The sequence below is a fragment of the Oncorhynchus masou genome, chromosome 9 (genome assembly GCF_036934945.1).
Source record: "Oncorhynchus masou masou isolate Uvic2021 chromosome 9, UVic_Omas_1.1, whole genome shotgun sequence".
Taxonomy (NCBI): Eukaryota; Metazoa; Chordata; class Actinopteri; order Salmoniformes; family Salmonidae; genus Oncorhynchus; species Oncorhynchus masou.
In genome coordinates, this window is record NC_088220.1 from 55,231,576 (window position 1) to 55,249,118 (window position 17,543).

The 17,543-nt window shown below is 45.8% G+C and overlaps 1 protein-coding gene across 2 annotated transcripts in view; it reads right to left on the reverse strand.

The window, feature by feature from the left end:
• slc8a2b (solute carrier family 8 member 2b) overlaps positions 1 to 17,543 on the reverse strand; it is a 95,132-nt gene that overhangs the window by 18,354 nt on the left and 59,235 nt on the right. For both annotated transcript variants that reach the window (XM_064974512.1, XM_064974514.1), the window contains exons 2-9: positions 14,796 to 15,284; positions 8,814 to 8,951; positions 8,034 to 8,261; positions 7,592 to 7,933; positions 6,441 to 6,896; positions 3,855 to 4,231; positions 583 to 686; positions 6 to 23 (exon numbers count right to left, since the gene is read on the reverse strand). In XM_064974512.1, the coding sequence (XP_064830584.1) occupies positions 6 to 23; positions 583 to 686; positions 3,855 to 4,231; positions 6,441 to 6,896; positions 7,592 to 7,933; positions 8,034 to 8,261; positions 8,814 to 8,951; positions 14,796 to 15,188 (2,056 nt within the window). In that variant the 5' untranslated portion in view covers positions 15,189 to 15,284. The remainder of the gene's footprint in view (positions 1 to 5; positions 24 to 582; positions 687 to 3,854; positions 4,232 to 6,440; positions 6,897 to 7,591; positions 7,934 to 8,033; positions 8,262 to 8,813; positions 8,952 to 14,795; positions 15,285 to 17,543) is intronic.

Here is a 17,543-nt window from a genome sequence, read left to right on the forward strand (position 1 = left end):
CTTACCTTGGTTGAGCAGAAGGGCTGGAAGAAAGAAGAAAGAACCGTCAGTACAGCAGTCCAACCTCCAGACAAGTCAAAGTGCACATCATTACACCTCCCTGACCTTGTGAGAGCCTCAGTTCAGTAAAATCTCTCTCTCTCTCTCTCTCTCTCTCTAAAACACAGGCACGAAACACACACACTAGGCCTATTTCCTCTCTGTTTTCTTAGCCTCACACACACAATTGGACATCAGCAGCTCTCTGGTTGGCTCTGCGACTGAAAGATCTCTACTTGTATCTTCATCTCACCAGCAGAATTGAAAATTCATTCTTTACCAAACAAAGCTACCTATAGTGCCTGACTGGTACTAGCTATCAGGCCCAACTCAGTCAGTGCCTGAAGTGCGATGAAAAAGGAACAGGTACTTAATTGTAGCGTACCTGGGTTTGTGCTTTAGAGCCAGTATTCTATAAGAGGTGCCACAACTCATTAAAGGTGCAGTTCTCCATACCAGTCAGCACCAACCCATTCCCAACCACTGACATCAGGAAAACAGAAAAGGACACACAGCACACACACACACTACAAGTACACACACCTGAGATTCCCCTCTTCAGCCAGCGTGGTTCCTCTAGTACGATGAAGAAGTTCTCCTTTTTCTCATACTCCTCATCGTCAATGATCCTCACCTGCAGGGTCTGACTGCACACGCACACATACACACACCCACCCACACAGGTCAGTATCCAAGGTCATTAAATCAACAAATAGATGAGACTGTCTTATTTAACTTTATTCAACAGTTAAAGGGATCAGTGGAAGGATGTGATCCCAGGGGTTAGTCAGGGATTTTTTTTTGTACTTTACAGAGAGAGCTCACCTCACCTCACCTCACACACACACACACACACACACACACACACACACACACACACACACACACACACACACACAATCTTGTCCTTAATGTAGAGCCTCAAGGCTCTCTTTCCACCGCGGGTCCCTCCCAGTTATCCATGAGCTAACCATGCGCCACGTAGAGCCATCAAGCAACAGGCAGGCAGGGGAGCCGCACAAAGCCAGACAAACGATGGCTTCCTCCCCGGTGCCTCCCCAGACAAATTAACAGGCACAGCTTGCACTTAAATCACAACAGAGGACCCGCATCAATATTTCATCACTCCACGGCTGAATAATTCAGATGCAGACATGCACACCAGTCAGGGAGGGGACACCCAGGGGTCTGCAACACAGTGGGGCGCCACCCCTGCTGTATATCATCCCCTGTGGCCCAATCATCATCCACTGCTCCATCCCTCATCCACTGCTCCATCCCTCATCCACTGCTCCTTCCATCCTGTGATTCTACCTACTGTAGGTCCTTTACTGTACCACCTACTGTAGGTCCTTTACTGTACCACCTACTGTATGTCCTTTACTGTACCACCTACTGTAGGTGATTTACTGTACCACCTACTGTAGGTCCTTTACTGTCCACCTACTGTAGGTGATTTACTGTACCACCTACTGTACGTCCTTTACTGTACCACCTACTGTACGTCCTTTACTGTACCACCTACTGTAGGTCCTTTACTGTACCACCTACTGTACGTCCTTTACTGTACCACCTACTGTACGTCCTTTACTGTACCACCTACTGTACGTCCTTTACTGTACCACCTACTGTACGTCCTTTACTGTACCACCTACTGTACGTCCTTTACTGTACCACCTACTGTACGTCCTTTACTGTACCACCTACTGTACGTCCTTTACTGTACCACCTACTGTACGTCCTTTACTGTACCACCTACTGTACGTCCTTTACTGTAGGTCCTTTACTGTACCACCTACTGTAGGTCCTTTACTGTACCACCTACTGTAGGTCATTTAATGTACCACCTACTGTAGGTCCTTTACTGTACCACCTACTGTAGGTCCTTTACTGTACTACCTACTGTAGGTCCTTTACTGTACTACCTACTGTAGGTTATTTGATGTACCTACTACTGAACAACCTTAGCCTCTCTTGGAAATCTAACCCATAGGTCCCCCCCCCATCCCCATCCACTGCTCCTTCCATCCTGTGATTCTACCTACTGTAGGTGCTTTACTGTACCACCTACTGTAGGTGCTTTACTGTACCACCTACTGTAGGTGCTTTACTGTACCACCTACTGGTAGGTCATTTAATGTACCACCTACTGGAGGTGCTTTACTGTACCACCTACTGGAGGTCATTTAATGTACCACCTACTGGAGGTCCTTTACTGTACTACCTACTGGAGGTCCTTTACTGTACTACCTACTGTAGGTTATTTGAATGTACCTACTACTGAACAACCTTAGCCTCTCTTGGAGATCTAACCCATAGGTCTCCCCCCCCTTTACAGAGTAGTGCAGGGCTAGCGGTCAGCTTTTACACAGGCTGATGTGGAGTGGCTGTGATGAAAAGAGGAAATAGGAGGGGGTGAAGGGGAGGAGAGGAGGGGGAGTTGGAAGACGTGTTTCACTTTTTTTTATTATGCTCATTAGTCCTGATAATGTCTCCCAGGACATTGTGCCTGAAAATGTCACCACAGCAACAGTCTCCCTGTTGGCAGAGCAAACATAAACAAGTGAAGTGAGAGAAACAAAGAAACAAAGAGAGAGGGAGAAGAGAGAAAGAGGGGGAAGGGAGATATCCAGATGTAGGAACTTAATTTGAGCCATTTTGCTACAGCAGGAAAACAATCCTGCAGCAACAGGAAATGTGAATTAATATGTGGATTATAATCAATGGACATTTTTCTGATCAATATTTTGGGGGGAAAAATCTAGTCTGAAATTTCTAAGTGGAAATTCCAAACTTCAGAAGCCTTTTAAAACCTTAAATACACTACACGTTTTGCATTTACTGCATTGCAGGAACGTTCTCCTGCAACAGGGTGATCAAATTAAGATCCTAGATCTGTAGAGAGAGAGAGAGAGAGAGAGGAAGAAGGGAACGATAGATATAGCGAGATGAGAGTGAAATTAGAGCTGAATGAGAAATAAACAAGATGTTGAAATGACCATTACTGTGCAAATTTTGTGGCAAGAGAGAAAGAGAACCAGAATGAGCTAAGACTGTGACATGAATACAGATAGTGTGGTAATATAGCATGATAATATAGCATGATAATATAGCATGATAATATAGCATGATAATAATATGATAATATAGCATGATAATATAGCATGATAATATAGCATGATATAATAATATGATAATACAGCATGATAATACAGCATGATAATACAGCATGATAATACAGCATGATAATACAGCATGATAATATAGCATGATAATATTATGATAATAATATGATAATAATATGATATAGCATGATAATATAGCATGATGATATAGCATGATAATATGATAATATAGCATGATAATATAGCATGATAATAATATGATAATAATATGATAATATAGCATGATAATAATATGATAATAATATGATAATAATATGATAATATAGCATGATAATATAGCATGATAATAATATGATAATAATATGATAATATAGCATGATAATATAGCATGATAATATAGCATGATAATATAGCATGATAATAATATGATAATAATATGATAATATAGCATGATGTAGCCTACTTTAAGGCAGCAACACATAGCAGTGTGAATACAGTATTGGCTATGAGTTGAGCACAAACACACAAGCCATTGATGAGCGAAAGCTCACTCCAGTTTGGCCTTCATGAATAATGGAGAACAGTAACTGGCATGGAGTAGTGAGAGGGAAGGGGGAGGGAGGGAGGGAATGAGGGAGTAGGGTAGAGTAGGAAACGATGGAGTGTGGACGTCCGTCCATCACTACTCACGTTGTCTGGTCGTTGGAGAACTCCAGCTCTCCCTGGGTGTCCTCGTAGTCCACGCCGCCCCCCTTCGCCGTGCCCTCCTCCGTGTGATAGGGCAGGATCACCGTGCCGCGGGCGCCCGAGTTCCGCACCACTGAGATCTCCATGGTGCCAACACTCTCGCTGACGCGCACCAGCCGATTACGGAATGTGAAGAATCCAGCATGGTCGTCGTCCAGGATGGTCACCGTGGCGACCAGTGGCTCCACCAGGCGACCCTTGGGTCTCGCGCCTGGCTCATCACTCTCGAACATCCCCTCGGCGTCACCGATGCGCAAGTTGAGCAGCCGCACGAAAAAGTGCTCGTCCTCCTCGAAGATGTCATCATCGATGATGCCGACCTGGGAAAAGGTGTAGGATGGAGGTGTGATGAAGAATTGATTTTCATTTGATCTTATTAGGATCTCTTTTAGTCCTCATTTGGAGTAATCTTCCAAGAGTCCTTAAACATTAAAATACAATTTATAATACGAACACATTTTCACATATCACACTGTTACAGACATAAATACTTTAACAGTCTGAAAAGATAAACTGATTATTCATCTACCATAGTCCAGCACAACTTCCATATGTATTATATTTAAATGGTATTAGTATTGTTTGAATTTACAGCTGAAGTCGGAGGTTTACATACACCTTAGCCAAATACATTTAATCCTAGTAAAAATTCCCTCTCTTAGGTCAGTTAGGATCACCACTTTATTTTAAGAATGTGAAATGTCAGAATAATAGTAGAGAGAATGATTAATGTCAGCTTTGATTACTTTCATCACATTCCCAGTGGGTCAGAAGTTTACATGCACTCAATTGGTATTTGGTAGCACTGCCTTTAAATTGTTGAACTTGGGTCAAACGTTTCAGGTAGCCTTCCACAAGCTTCCCACAATAAGTTGGGTGAATTTTGGCCCATTCCTCCTGACAGAGCTGGTGTAATTGAGTCAGGTTTGTTGGCCTCCTTGCTCGCACATGCTTTTTCAGTTCAGCCAACAGATTTTATATAGGATTGAGGTCAGGCTATGTGATGGCCACTCCATTATCTTGACTTCGTTGTCCTTAAGCCATTTTGCCACAACAAATGGGAAGACCCATTTGCGATCAAGCTTTAACTTCCTGACTGATGTCTTGAGATGTTGCTTCAATATATCCACATAATTTTCCTTCCTCATGACGCCATCTATTTTGTGAAGTGCACCAGTCCCTCCTGCAGCAAAACACCCCCACAACATGATGCTGCCACCCCCGTGCTTCACTGTGGGGATGGTGTTCTTCAGCTTGCAAGCCTCCTCCTTTTTTCCTCCAAACATAACGATGGTCATTAAGGCCAAACAATTCTATTTTTGTTTTATCAGACCAAAGGACATTTCTCGTAATGTATCCAAGATATCAAGTTTGGCAAGCCTCTCATTGATGGATTTTAAGAAGTCCACATCCATATCAGTAAACCTCGCCTTCTTACTAGGGGATGGTTTGGTTCCATCGCTGATACCAATTGGCCAACTTGGCTTTGGTTTGTTTTGCTGATTGGGTTGGTTGGTTGTCCTTAATAACAATGCTTGAATCCTCAGAAACCTTTGAGTTCGTAAGTATCTCTCGCAAATGAATCGTTCAAGCTCTTCAATTGATTCTGAATCATCCAGCATGTTTTGCAGGCAGAGCAAGACAAAAAGAACAAAACAACGGATGTATCTTTCTGGACCTGTACAGGCCGTCGGTAGATACACGCAATACACATTAATTTATTGATATTTTAACTATTGTGTACTCACTCGTCTTGGAGGAAGTGCCAGTCTTTAAAAGGATAAGAGAAACACTGTTGTTTGAAGACAGAATGTGACAGCTGTTGCAGACCACAAACGCTTGAGAGAGACGCATCAAATCAACCTCACTGATCGTCAAAGACTTGGGACACTAAGGGGTTGATTGTTGTAGTCACTCATTCATGTCTAATGGTTGACAAGCTACTGTGATGAAATAACGCAATTGAGTTGTTCCCTAACTCTCTCTCTCTCTCTCTCTCTCTCTCTTCACATTCCTAGTTTTCTCCCTTTCCTCAACACCCCTCCTGCGGTCTAGAAATACACATTCTCTTTGTCCTCTGTCTAAGCGTGAACATGAAATGACTTGAAAACTACGACAAGTTCAAAGAGAGAAACATCCTCTCCAAGGACAACACACTTCACAGCCCACTTCCTCCTTTTTTTACCGTCTCTCCCACTCAGATGAAGTCGTATCCACTGTCAGTCAGGACCATGAGGCAGACTTTAATGTGCTCCAGCTTCCGGAAGACTCTCCAGTTCTACTGGCTCCTCTAAGACAATATGAGACGGTTGATCAGGGACAGAGAGGACTCTAATTCAGAGGGTAATCGGTTGCTACGGCTGTTTTCTGCTCCGTCCATTACGTGACGTCTGGATCTGCCCACCACAAGCAGGTCTAACGACCGAGCTGGGGATCTGCTTGGCAGCACAGTTGTGCAATGCTTCTTACTATAATTGATTATAACTGTACATTACTGTTTACTTCCCTCCCCTTCCACTGACCCCTCACCTTGATCTCCTTGCGGGTATCTCCGGGTTTGAACACCAGCGTTCCCTCGCTGTACTCGTAGTCAGACCCGGCGTTGGCCGAGCCGTCCTCGGTCCGGTAGTCCACGTAGAAGGTGCTCTCCCCCAGGCCCCCTTGACACACCACAGCCAGCCTCAGTACGCCGCAGTTCTCCATACACTGGCTGTGGGTGCTCTCGAACGCCAGGCGGCTGCACTCAGCCAGGTCGTCGTCCTCGCAGACCACTTCCTCGTCCACGGCGGCGGCGCGGCGGGAGTGGTCGGCGGCATGCCTCTTGAGCACGTTGCCGGCACCGGTCATCATGCGCGTAGCCTGGATGCGGTAGAAGGCGCGGCTCTTCTGTTGATGGAGGAGGGCGTAGTAGTTGGCTAGATCTACCAGCTGATCCAGCTCCTTGTCCGGAAACTTCTGCTTCAGCTGCTTCAGGATGCGGATCACCTGGGGGCAGAGGAACAGGTGCTGAAAAAGAGGGACACAGACACACAACCTCGACACAGAGAGAAGGTTTGTGAGTCTTGTAGGTTCAGCACGTTAGTAGCTCTTAATGGTCTCCTTTGCTCCACTGTGTTTGTATGTGTAGTTGAGGTGGGTGTATCCTCTTCTTCTCTCCATCTCTTTTTACTCTCTCAAGCCATATCTATTCCTGACAGGTGCTATGTGGGTGGACATGAATGGGATGAGTATATCCACCATACCTCTCTCTCTCCTCCTCCTCCCTACTGTACACCTCTCTCTCTCCTCCTCCTCCCTACTGTACACCTCTCTCTCTCCTCCTCCTCCCTACTGTACACCTCTCTCTCTCCTCCTCCTCCCTACTGTACACCTCTCTCTCTCTCTCTCCTCCTCCCTACTGTACACCTCTCTCTCTCTCTCCTCCTCCCTACTGTACACCTCTCTCTCTCCTCCTCCCTACTGTACACCTCTCTCTCTCCTCCTCCCTACTGTACACCTCTCTCTCTCCTCCTCCCTACTGTACACCTCTCTCTCTCCTCCTCCCTACTGTACACCTCTCTCTCTCCTCCTCCCTACTGTACACCTCTCTCTCTCCTCCTCCCTACTGTACACCTCTCTCTCTCTCCTCCCTACTGTACACCTCTCTCTCTCTAATCCCTGTAACAGCAGGTCTCTCTCACCTCCTTGCGGCTCTCGTCCAGCTCCTTGGCATTCTCTACGGTCACCATGGTGCTGTTGGAGTTGGGCAGGTAGGCCACGGTGCCCGCCACATTGTTGGCCCCATCCTGGCAGTTCTCACTGGGCATCATTCCCACCGCCCCTCCCCTTGGTGGGAACCTTCCGTCCATAATCATCTCGAAGCCTTTCGGAGTTGTGTCCCCCTCCGTCTCCACGACGATGCCGTGCTTGTCGGCGCGGTAACGCTTGGCCATGTACTTGTAGAAAAGCAGGCGTCGGTCGGCGATCCAGGCCAGGATCACACACACTGGGAAGTAGAGCAGGGTGACCAGGGCCTCCCACACCTGAACACAAACAAAGACAGGGGACCATTACAAGACATACATCCGAACTGGGATTAATTGTTTTATACACATTTGCTAACACACACACACACACACACACCTCCACTACTCCGGGTGAGATGACAGAGAGGATGAGGAAGAGCCAGATATAGGCGAAGATACTCCAGAAGGCTGTGATGAAGAACACGCGCAGGTGTTTGATCTTCCTGGTCTCTCCTTCAGGGATGACCCACACACAGATGGCGATGATCACAAACATGTTGAAGGCAGCGCTGCCCACGATGGTGCCAGGGCCCAGCTCACCCGCCTCAAACCCGTGTCCACACACCTAACCCCCGGGAGACAGAGGAGAGAAAGACATTTAGAGAACTATAAATCAAAAAGGCCATGTACAAATTGTACGTAAATGTTATATTGGTAAGATTTGACAATACGTTTAAAGTAGATATCCATTTCATTTTCAGCTTCATTCCAGTATAATACACTGCTGCTGATATGATGTCGCTGGGTGGGGGTGTTTATGATGTGACACCCATTTATGAGATGTGGTCGGGGGAGTCTTTATGATGTGACACCCATTTATGAGATGTGGTCGGGGGAGTCTTTATGATGTGACACCCATTTATGAGATGTGTTCGGGGGAGTCTTTATGATGTGACACCCATTTATGAGATGTGTTCGGGGGAGTCTTTATGATGTGACACCCATTTATGAGATGTGTTCGGGGGAGTCTTTATGATGTGACACCCATTTATGAGATGTGGCCGGGGGAGTCTTTATGATGTGACACCCATTTATGAGATGTGGCCGGGGGAGTCTTTATGATGTGACACCCGCTTATGAGTTGTGGTCGGAGGAGTCTTTATGATGTGACACCCACCTCTATGACCGACAGCAGGATCTCTGGGGCGGAGGAGCCTAGAGCCATCAGAGTCAGGTTGGACACCGTCTCGTTCCAGATGCGTACAGTGGCCACAGACGTCTCTCCGCTTGGCATGGTGATGGTCACCTCCTTCTCCTGCAGGACCGACAGAGAGGGGGAGGGTCACACACACAGGCCATCACTCTATTCCCCCTCCATCACACTCCAGTATCTCACCACCAGACTCATACATATCTTCATCTCATTTAGACAGTTACTGTAAAAGAAGAAAAAACTGCTCATAGGCTTGAGATGGGTAGAAGTGGGAACCTGGAGATTTCATTCCTCTCCACATAGAAGCATGACGGATGGTATTTACAGTGTCCTGCCACGAGGGAGGACGTGTCCCTGACTGCCTGGCAGAAGGAGGGGACAATCTGTTATTCTATTCTAATCAAATCAAATTTTATTTGTCACAAACACATGGTTAGCAGATGTGCGTGCGAGTGTAGAGAAATGCTTGTGCTTCTAGTTCCGACAAAGCAGCAATATCTAACGAGTAATCAAACCTAACAATTTCACAACAATTACCATATACACACACAAATGTAAAGGAATGAACAAGAATATGTACATAAAAGAAAATATGAATGAGTGATGGTATAAAACGGCATAGGCAAGATACAGTGGATGGTATAGAGTGCAGTATATACATATGAGATGAGTAATGTAAGGTATGTAAACATTATATTAAGTCGTATTGTTTAAAGTTGCTAGTGATACATTTTTTACATCAATCTTTCCATTATTAAAGTGTCTGGAGTTGAGTCAGTATTGTGGCAAACCTCTTCAAGGTTAGGAGCGTTTGTCACAAACTAAGTGGTAAACTGTCACCAAATCACCCAAGAATGAGAGTTCTTTCGAACAGGACAGTACCTGTGTGTTTGTTTCTCGGTCCTGGTCCACCCAGGCCGTAGGCGAGGTCAAGGATAGCAGGGTTCGGTACACGAATCGGGTTCTCGGTAGGTCCAGGTCCAAACGCCAACAGGTAAGTCCAAAACAGTCCAGCTCATACACGGTAAATCCAGCCAATCTCTATTGTCTCTTTCTCTATTGTTCATAGATCCTTCCAGCACTCTTCTTCTCTTCCTGGTTTTTCTTGACCCTTTATCTGTGGGTTGGCTCCACCTTCTGAGGGTTCCCCTTGCTTCTGGGACTTGTAGTTTTGGTGGTTGGCCATTTTGTGATCTGTAGTTCTGACAGGGGTGGCCATTTTAGTGATCGGGCAGAGCCCGTTTATTAGTTCTGCTCTCACATATCTGCCATTTACCACTCGACCCCCTTCTTTGCCACAGTATGTTGGCAGCAGCCACTCAATGTTAGTGGTGGTTGTTTAACAGTCTGATGGCCTTGAGATTGAAAAACAGCTTCTGTCTCTCAGTCCCCGCTTTGATGCACCTGTACTGACCTCGCCTTCTGGATGATAGAGGGGTGAACAGGCAGTGGCTCGGGTGGTTGTTGTCCTTGATGATCTTGTTGGCCTTCCTGTGACATCGGGTGGTGTAGGTGTTCTGGAGGGCGGGTAGTTTTCCCTCGGTGATGCGTTGTGTAGACCTCACTACCCTCTGGAGAGCCTTACGGTTATGGGCGGAGCAGTTGCCGTACCAGGCGGTGATACAGCCCGACAGGATGCTCTCGATTGTGCATCTGTAAATGTTGCGGAGTGTTCTGAGGTTGAAGAGGCGCTGTTGCGCCTTCTTCACCACGCTGTCTGTGTGGGTGGACCATTTCAGTTTGTCCGCGATGTGTACACCGAGGAACTTAACTTTCTACCCTCTCCACTATTGTCCCATCGATGTGGATAGGGGGGTGCTCCCTCTGCTGTTTCCTGAAGTCCACAATCATCTCCTTTGTTTTGTTGACGTTGTGTGTGAGGTTATTTTCCTGACACCACACTCCGAGGGCTCTCACCTCCTCCCTGTAGGCCGTCTCGTCATCGTTGGTAATCAAGCCTACCACTGTAGTGTCGTCTGCAAACTTGATGATTGAGTTGTAGGCGTGCGTGGCCACGCAGTCATTGGTGAACTGGGAGTCCAGGAGAGGGCTGAGAACGCACCCTTGTGGGGCCCCAGTGTTGAGGATCAGCGGGGTGGAGATGTTGTTACCTACCCTAGTGATCTAGTGAAGGAGTGATGGACGACGGGCTATGGAGACGTTTCAGGTTTTATTAGTTGGATGCATGGGATACACTGTCCTACGAATTGCTGCCTTGCAGGTTCCTTTACATTTACAGTGAACTTGAGATGTGGCGTTGGTTCATTTTACTGCAGTGGGCTAAATCAGGGTCACACAAAGTGTTTCTTGGTAGTCGTAAACAAATCTACTTTGAAACAAAAGTCTACACCTCACACACATGATTATGGGCTTAAAGAAAAGAAGACACCCATACGATGTCAGATATAGAGTTGAAATGTATTACTGAGAGGGCCAGGCCTGTGCTCCTTGCCAGAGAGAGCCGGGGCTGTGCTCCTTGCCAGAGAGAGCCAGGCCTGTGCTCCTTGCCAGAGAGAGCCAGGCCTGTGCTCCTTGCCAGAGAGAGCCAGGCCTGTGCTCCTTGCCAGAGAGAGCCAGGCCTGTGCTCCTTGCCAGAGAGAGCCAGGCCTGTGCTCCTTGCCAGAGAGAGCCAGGCCTGTGCTCCTTGTCAGAGAGAGCCAGGCCTGTGCTCCTTGTCAGAGAGAGCCAGGCCTGTGCTCCTTGTCAGAGAGAGCCAAGCCTGTGCTCCTTTCCGCCAGCATAAGATCCAGACAATCTCAGTGTGCTTAGTCTTGCACAACCTCAGGACAAACACTGGAAAATCCTCCCTGTTATAATACAAAACACTACAATACACTCCAATTAGGCCACTGGGGTCTGAATCCTTCATAATGGATGCACTTCTGGTAAATACTATCCTAGTAGATGCATTATGAACTTATGAAAACAATTGTGTAGAATTTGCTCGGTCAAAGAGAAAATTGTAAAAGGGAGAAATCTATGCTATTCCAATTCCATCATGAGCAATGATGTTGAACGCATGGTTGGCTATAAAGAGGACAATATTACGAACAGATACAGTTGAAGTCGGAAGTTTACACACACCTTAGCCAAATACATTTAAACTCAGTTTTTCACAATTCCAGACATTTAATCCTAGTTAAAATTCCCGGTCAGTTAGGATCACCACGTTATTTTAAGAATGTGAAATGTCAGAATAATAGTAGAGAGAATGATTTATTTCATCATCACATTCCCAGTGGGTCAGAAGTTTACATACACTCAATTCGTATTCGGTAGCATTGCCTTTAAATTGTTGAACTTGGGGCAAATGTTTTGGGTAATCTTCCACAAGCTTCCCACAGTAAGTTGGGTGAATTTTGGCCCATTCCTCCTGACAGAGCTGGTGTAGCGGAGTCAGGTTTGTAGGCCTCCTTGCTCACACACGCTTTTTCAGTTCTGCCCACAAATTTTCTATTGGATTGAGGTCAGGCTATGTGATGGCCGACTTTGTTGTCCTTTAGAAGTATGCTTGGGGTCATTGTCCATTTGGAAGACCCATTTGCAAGACCCATTTGCAACCAATCTTTAACTTCCTGACTGATGTCTTAAGATGTTGCAACAATATATCCACATAATTTTCCTACCTCATGACGCCATCTATTTTGTGAAGTGCACGTCCCTCCTGCAGCAAAGCACCCCCACAACATGATTCTGCCACCCCCTGCTTCACGGTTGGGATGGTGTTCTTCAGCTTGCAAGCATCCCCTTTTTCCTCCAAACATAACGATGGTCATTATGGCCAAACACTTCTATTTTTATTTCATTAGACCAGAGGACATTTCTCCAAAAAGTAAGTTCTTTGTCCCTATGTGCAGTTGCAAACCATAGTCTGGCTTTTTTTATGGTGGTTTCGGAGCAGTGGCTTCTTCCTTTCTGAGCGGCCTTTCAGGTTATGTCGAAATAGGACTCGTGTTACTGTGGATATAGATACTTTTGTTCCTGTTTCCAGCATCTTCACAAGGTCAATTTGCTGTTGTTCTGGGATTGACTGGCACTTTTCGCACCAAAGACAGAACGCATCTCCTTCCTGAGTGGTATGATGGCTGCGTGGTCCCATGGTGTTTATACTTGCGTACTATTGTTTGTACAGATGAACGTGGTACCTTCAGGCGTTTGGAAATTGCTCCCAAGGATGAACCAGACTTGTGGAGGTCTACAATTGTTTTATGAGGTCTTGGCTGATTTCTTTTTATTTTCCCATGATGTCAAGCATAGAGGCACTGAGTTTGAAGGTAGGCCTTGAAATACATCCACAGGTACACCTCCAATTGACTCAAATGATGTCAATTAACCTATCAGAAGCTTCTAAAGCCATAAAATAATTTTCTGGAATTTTCCAAGCTGTTTAAAAGCGCATTCAACTTAGTGTATGTAAACTTCTCATGCACTGGAATTGTGATACAGTGAATTATAAGTTAAATAATAAATTACTTGTCTCATGCACAAAGTATATGTCCTAACCGACTTGCCAAAACCTGCCACAAGAAATTTGTGGAGTGGTTGAAAAATGAGTTTTAATGACTCCAACCTAAGTGTATGTAAACTTCCGACTTCAACTGTAACTAGTAAATTCACAATGGTTTTCGATGGCCCAACAATGAACTGAAATGGAATAATCATTAGCAGGTTCATTGACTATTGAATCGATTCCAGGGCTGCGATCTACTTCAGTTTATTGAAAAAAAACTCTCGTCGGCAGAGAAATCCAATTTATAACCATGTCAAAGAGTCTGGACCAATTATCTGAAGCTTTAAATGAGATGGAACCAATAATTCAATACACCAAGTCTCCTATTATTTTCCAATCTTTTGGTTCTTAACAGAACCACCATATTTCTCATCTCGCTCCACTGTTCCGACCAGCTAAATAAATTCTGAACCAGTTCGAACTTTTAAAAGTACCTGTTTATATCATTCCTTTCTGTTCCTTTTTAACTAGCATTGAAAATCTATTATTCTCTAATAAAAATGTTTTAAAACTATCTTTAAAAAAAAACGAACAATACAAAACAAACAAACGACATCACACAACCCTCAACTACATAACACATGCCCAGAACCACCTGATGACATCTCCAGCCCTCGCATCACTCTCTGGCCACATGGCCTCAAACTGCACCATGTTGCTTCTCTCCGTCGGAGGAGGAAGTGCAGGTAGCTTACACCCACACACACTGGCAAAGAGTTTCAGCTTGCAGGCAGACACTGGACACAGTTTCCGAGTGACAGAGTGAGGGCTTTTTGCATAGCTGCTTTGTTGCGTCATTTTGTGGCACTAGAAAAACATGTCCAGAACATAAAGTAACTCTCTGAACCAGTTCCCATGCTTTTAAAATAATGGTTCTGCTGCAGAACTGTATCACTCTCATTCCCGGGTTCCGTTTCTTCAAAATGTTCATTATTTTCCGGGTTTTCGGTTCGGTTCTCTGAACCGGTTCCAACCCAAGGGTAGAATCTCTTTCAGTTTATTGAGTCAGCAGAGAAATATTGAAATATTGGAATTCCATATGGCCCCAGAGTCAGTCACTACAGGAAATGTAGAAACCCAAACAAAGAAATAACACGTTCATTTGAGCTGTCTGTGGTAACACCGAGAAGCAAGGCGGTATTCCTGGAGATGGAAACTGTTATGTCTATCACCCCTGCGGAGGCGAGTTTTACAATGCCTTTATTATAGAGTTTGTCGATGTTCACTGTGTTTGAGTGACAGTTAACGTAGTCTAGGGAGAGGTGAGAAAGGAGAGCCAACCACTGGGTCTAAGAGTGGGAGAGCTCTCTCTGTAAAAATAGCATCTCTTCATTCTATTTCTATGTCATTTTCATTATGTAGTGAATGAGACGACATCCCTAGTACAATGCTTTAACAACTCTATCATATGGATCAATCTGTCCCACGGTACCAACCTGTGAGGTTATGACCTCGATAGAGGCCATGAAGCGGTCTGCGATGATGGACACTCCCAGGAACATGTACATGAGACAGGTGAAGTAGACCACCGCCCTGGCTACCTGGTCGCCCAGCCCGGGGCTCAGGGGCTTCCACACGGGCAGCAGGGTGCCCGGCCTGCACACCACCGGCTGCGAACACTTTGAACTGCTGCCCAGCCCCGTGCTGCTGTTGCTCCAGAACTCCGGAGACATGGAGGGATAGGACATGGTGGAGATGGAGCGGTTCTCTTCCTCTCCTACTCCTCCTCCTCCTCGTAGAGACTCCAGGGCGCAGGGCGAAGGAAGGGGGAGGAGGAGGAAGAGGAGGAAGGGGACGGAGGCAGATAGAGAGGTGGAGAGGAGCGCCATGGCGGAGAATGCCGGGGAAAGAGATGGATGAGGCAGACGAAGAGAGAGACGGGGAGAAGATGCCAGGCGTGGCTGGGAGGGGTAGGACTAGCTCACCTAGGAGGAGAGAGAGATGGATAGAACATTAGGTAGAAGAGAGAGAGAGAACAGAGGGAGAACAATACTTGGGTGGAGCCAGCAGCAAAAATACACCAGCCTTTCATTGGCCTGTATGGAGTACAAGATAAATAAACCATCTGCCTCAAAATATATATATTTTTAGCTAAATAAAAATGTTCCACATTTGATAACTGGATCATTATTGTGGATGACATAGAACAAATTATTTTTAACCATTGTCCTTGTTTCCAGTTGCTGTGGAAGGTTTCCAACTGCAATATGAGAACAAAAATGTCAACATGCACTTGAATAGTAAATGTTAACGTCATGCCCTTGAATCATGAATATAAACCTTTCACTGCTATTCAACTTGGAGGCGCCCACATTGGCGTACATGCTCTCTGCTTTCTATTGACAGGAGTGAGAGAGAGAAAGAGAAAGAAAGAGAGAGAGAGAGAGAGAGAGAGAGAGAGAGAGAGAGAGAGAGAGAGAGAGAGAGAGAGAGAGAGAGAGAGAGAGAGAGAGAGAGAGAGAGAGAGAGAGAGAGAGAGAGAGAGAGAGAGAGAGAGAGAGAGAGAGAGAGAGAGAGAGAGAGAGAGAGAGAGAGAGAGAGAGAGAGAGAGAGAGAGAGAGATGGGGGGGAGCTGTCTGAATAGAACACATGGCTCTGAATAGGCTTAAAGCCCAAAGCGGAGGGAGAATGTTGGCCCTGGAGAGAGAGAGAGAGAGAGAGAGAAGGCTGGGGTTTGGATGGGAGAGATAGTTCATGGTGGTTTCTGTGATGACAGTGACAGCGCTGTTCCAACTGGCTTTGTGACAATGTACCAGGCTCTCCACAAAGACCTGTTCCCTCGGTTGAGAACACAATGACCCTGAGAGCCCGAACACTGAGCAGCAAGATACTCAGAAACTCTAACACACTCTCTCTCACTGTAAAAGTGGGTCAGGGTCCATGGTTGACTGGGAGTGTGTTTTTGAAGCAGTATGTACAGAAAGTTAGTTGGTTTGCTTGTTTATTCTACTAGTGTGAGTCCCAAATGGCATCCCATTTCTTATATAGTGCACTACTTTTGATCAGGGCCCTCAGGGAATAGGGTGCCATTTCTTTTGGGATAAAGGCCTAGTGAGTAAAATTGTTGAACAGATACACACAACTTTAGGCCTGTACACACACTCACGTATCCAGTTTGTGAGGGCATTTATGTGTATACAGTACCTGTTATTCAACCATTCTTTGACCAGGTGTTACTTACAGTACACTGTATCTGTATTGTGTTCCTGCTCTCCGGGTTCCTACTCTACAGTGTGTGTAGTTTTTGGATGCAGTGTGTGAGCACCATCTGCAAGGGAGAATGTGTAGAGCAGAGAGCTAGTTAAGAAGATTACAGGCACAATGAGAGACCTACTGAGGGTAGCCTGGGGTGTAGACGTCTGTCCGCACGCACGACCTCTCTCTTTACCTTTCTCCCGCTCTTTCTCTCTCTCTATCGCCTTCTTTATCTTTGCCTCTCACGTTGTCAGTCCAGCTTTAACATTATAGAGCAGCTGAAGGCCCTTGAAAGCATATCCATCTCAATGCACTCGTCTATATACAGTATTATTCACCATGCACCCGGCAACGATGAGTAGGATTGAGGATCCCTATGTCAAGAATGTTATATTGAGAGGCTACCCACAAAACCATCATCTGATGCTTTTGCAATAGGAATAACTCAGGTTATACGCAACGCATCGCTGCTACTGCAGAGTTTCAGGTTAAACTCAGTCCGGGCTGCCATGTAATTGGTCTTAACAACATGAGATATTTCCCATACGTGCGCGCGTACACATACACACTCACTTAGTAAACACACACTCGCACACACACACACAATCATGCCCCAAACACACACACACACACACACACACACGCACACACCTCCAGTGTGCAGCCGTGTTCTGTCTCTCTGTCCCCTCAGACTGACAGTCCAGACGGGCTGTGTGTTTGCTTAGAGAGGAATGTCTAATGATGGAGGGCTGATGTAGTTCCATTTCCATACTGCACTCTACCAGACTGCACCTCCAGCACCACACCTGAATACCAAGCAGGAGAATAGAGGGGGGCACTGGAGGAAGAAGGAGAGGCTGGCTGCTCACACTGGGCCTGCACTGTTCAGAGAGCAGCACTCTTGATGTCTTTCAAATGGTACCCTATTTCATATAAAGTCCACTTTATATAAAGTCCACCCATAGGGCTCTGGTGAAAAGAAGTGCACT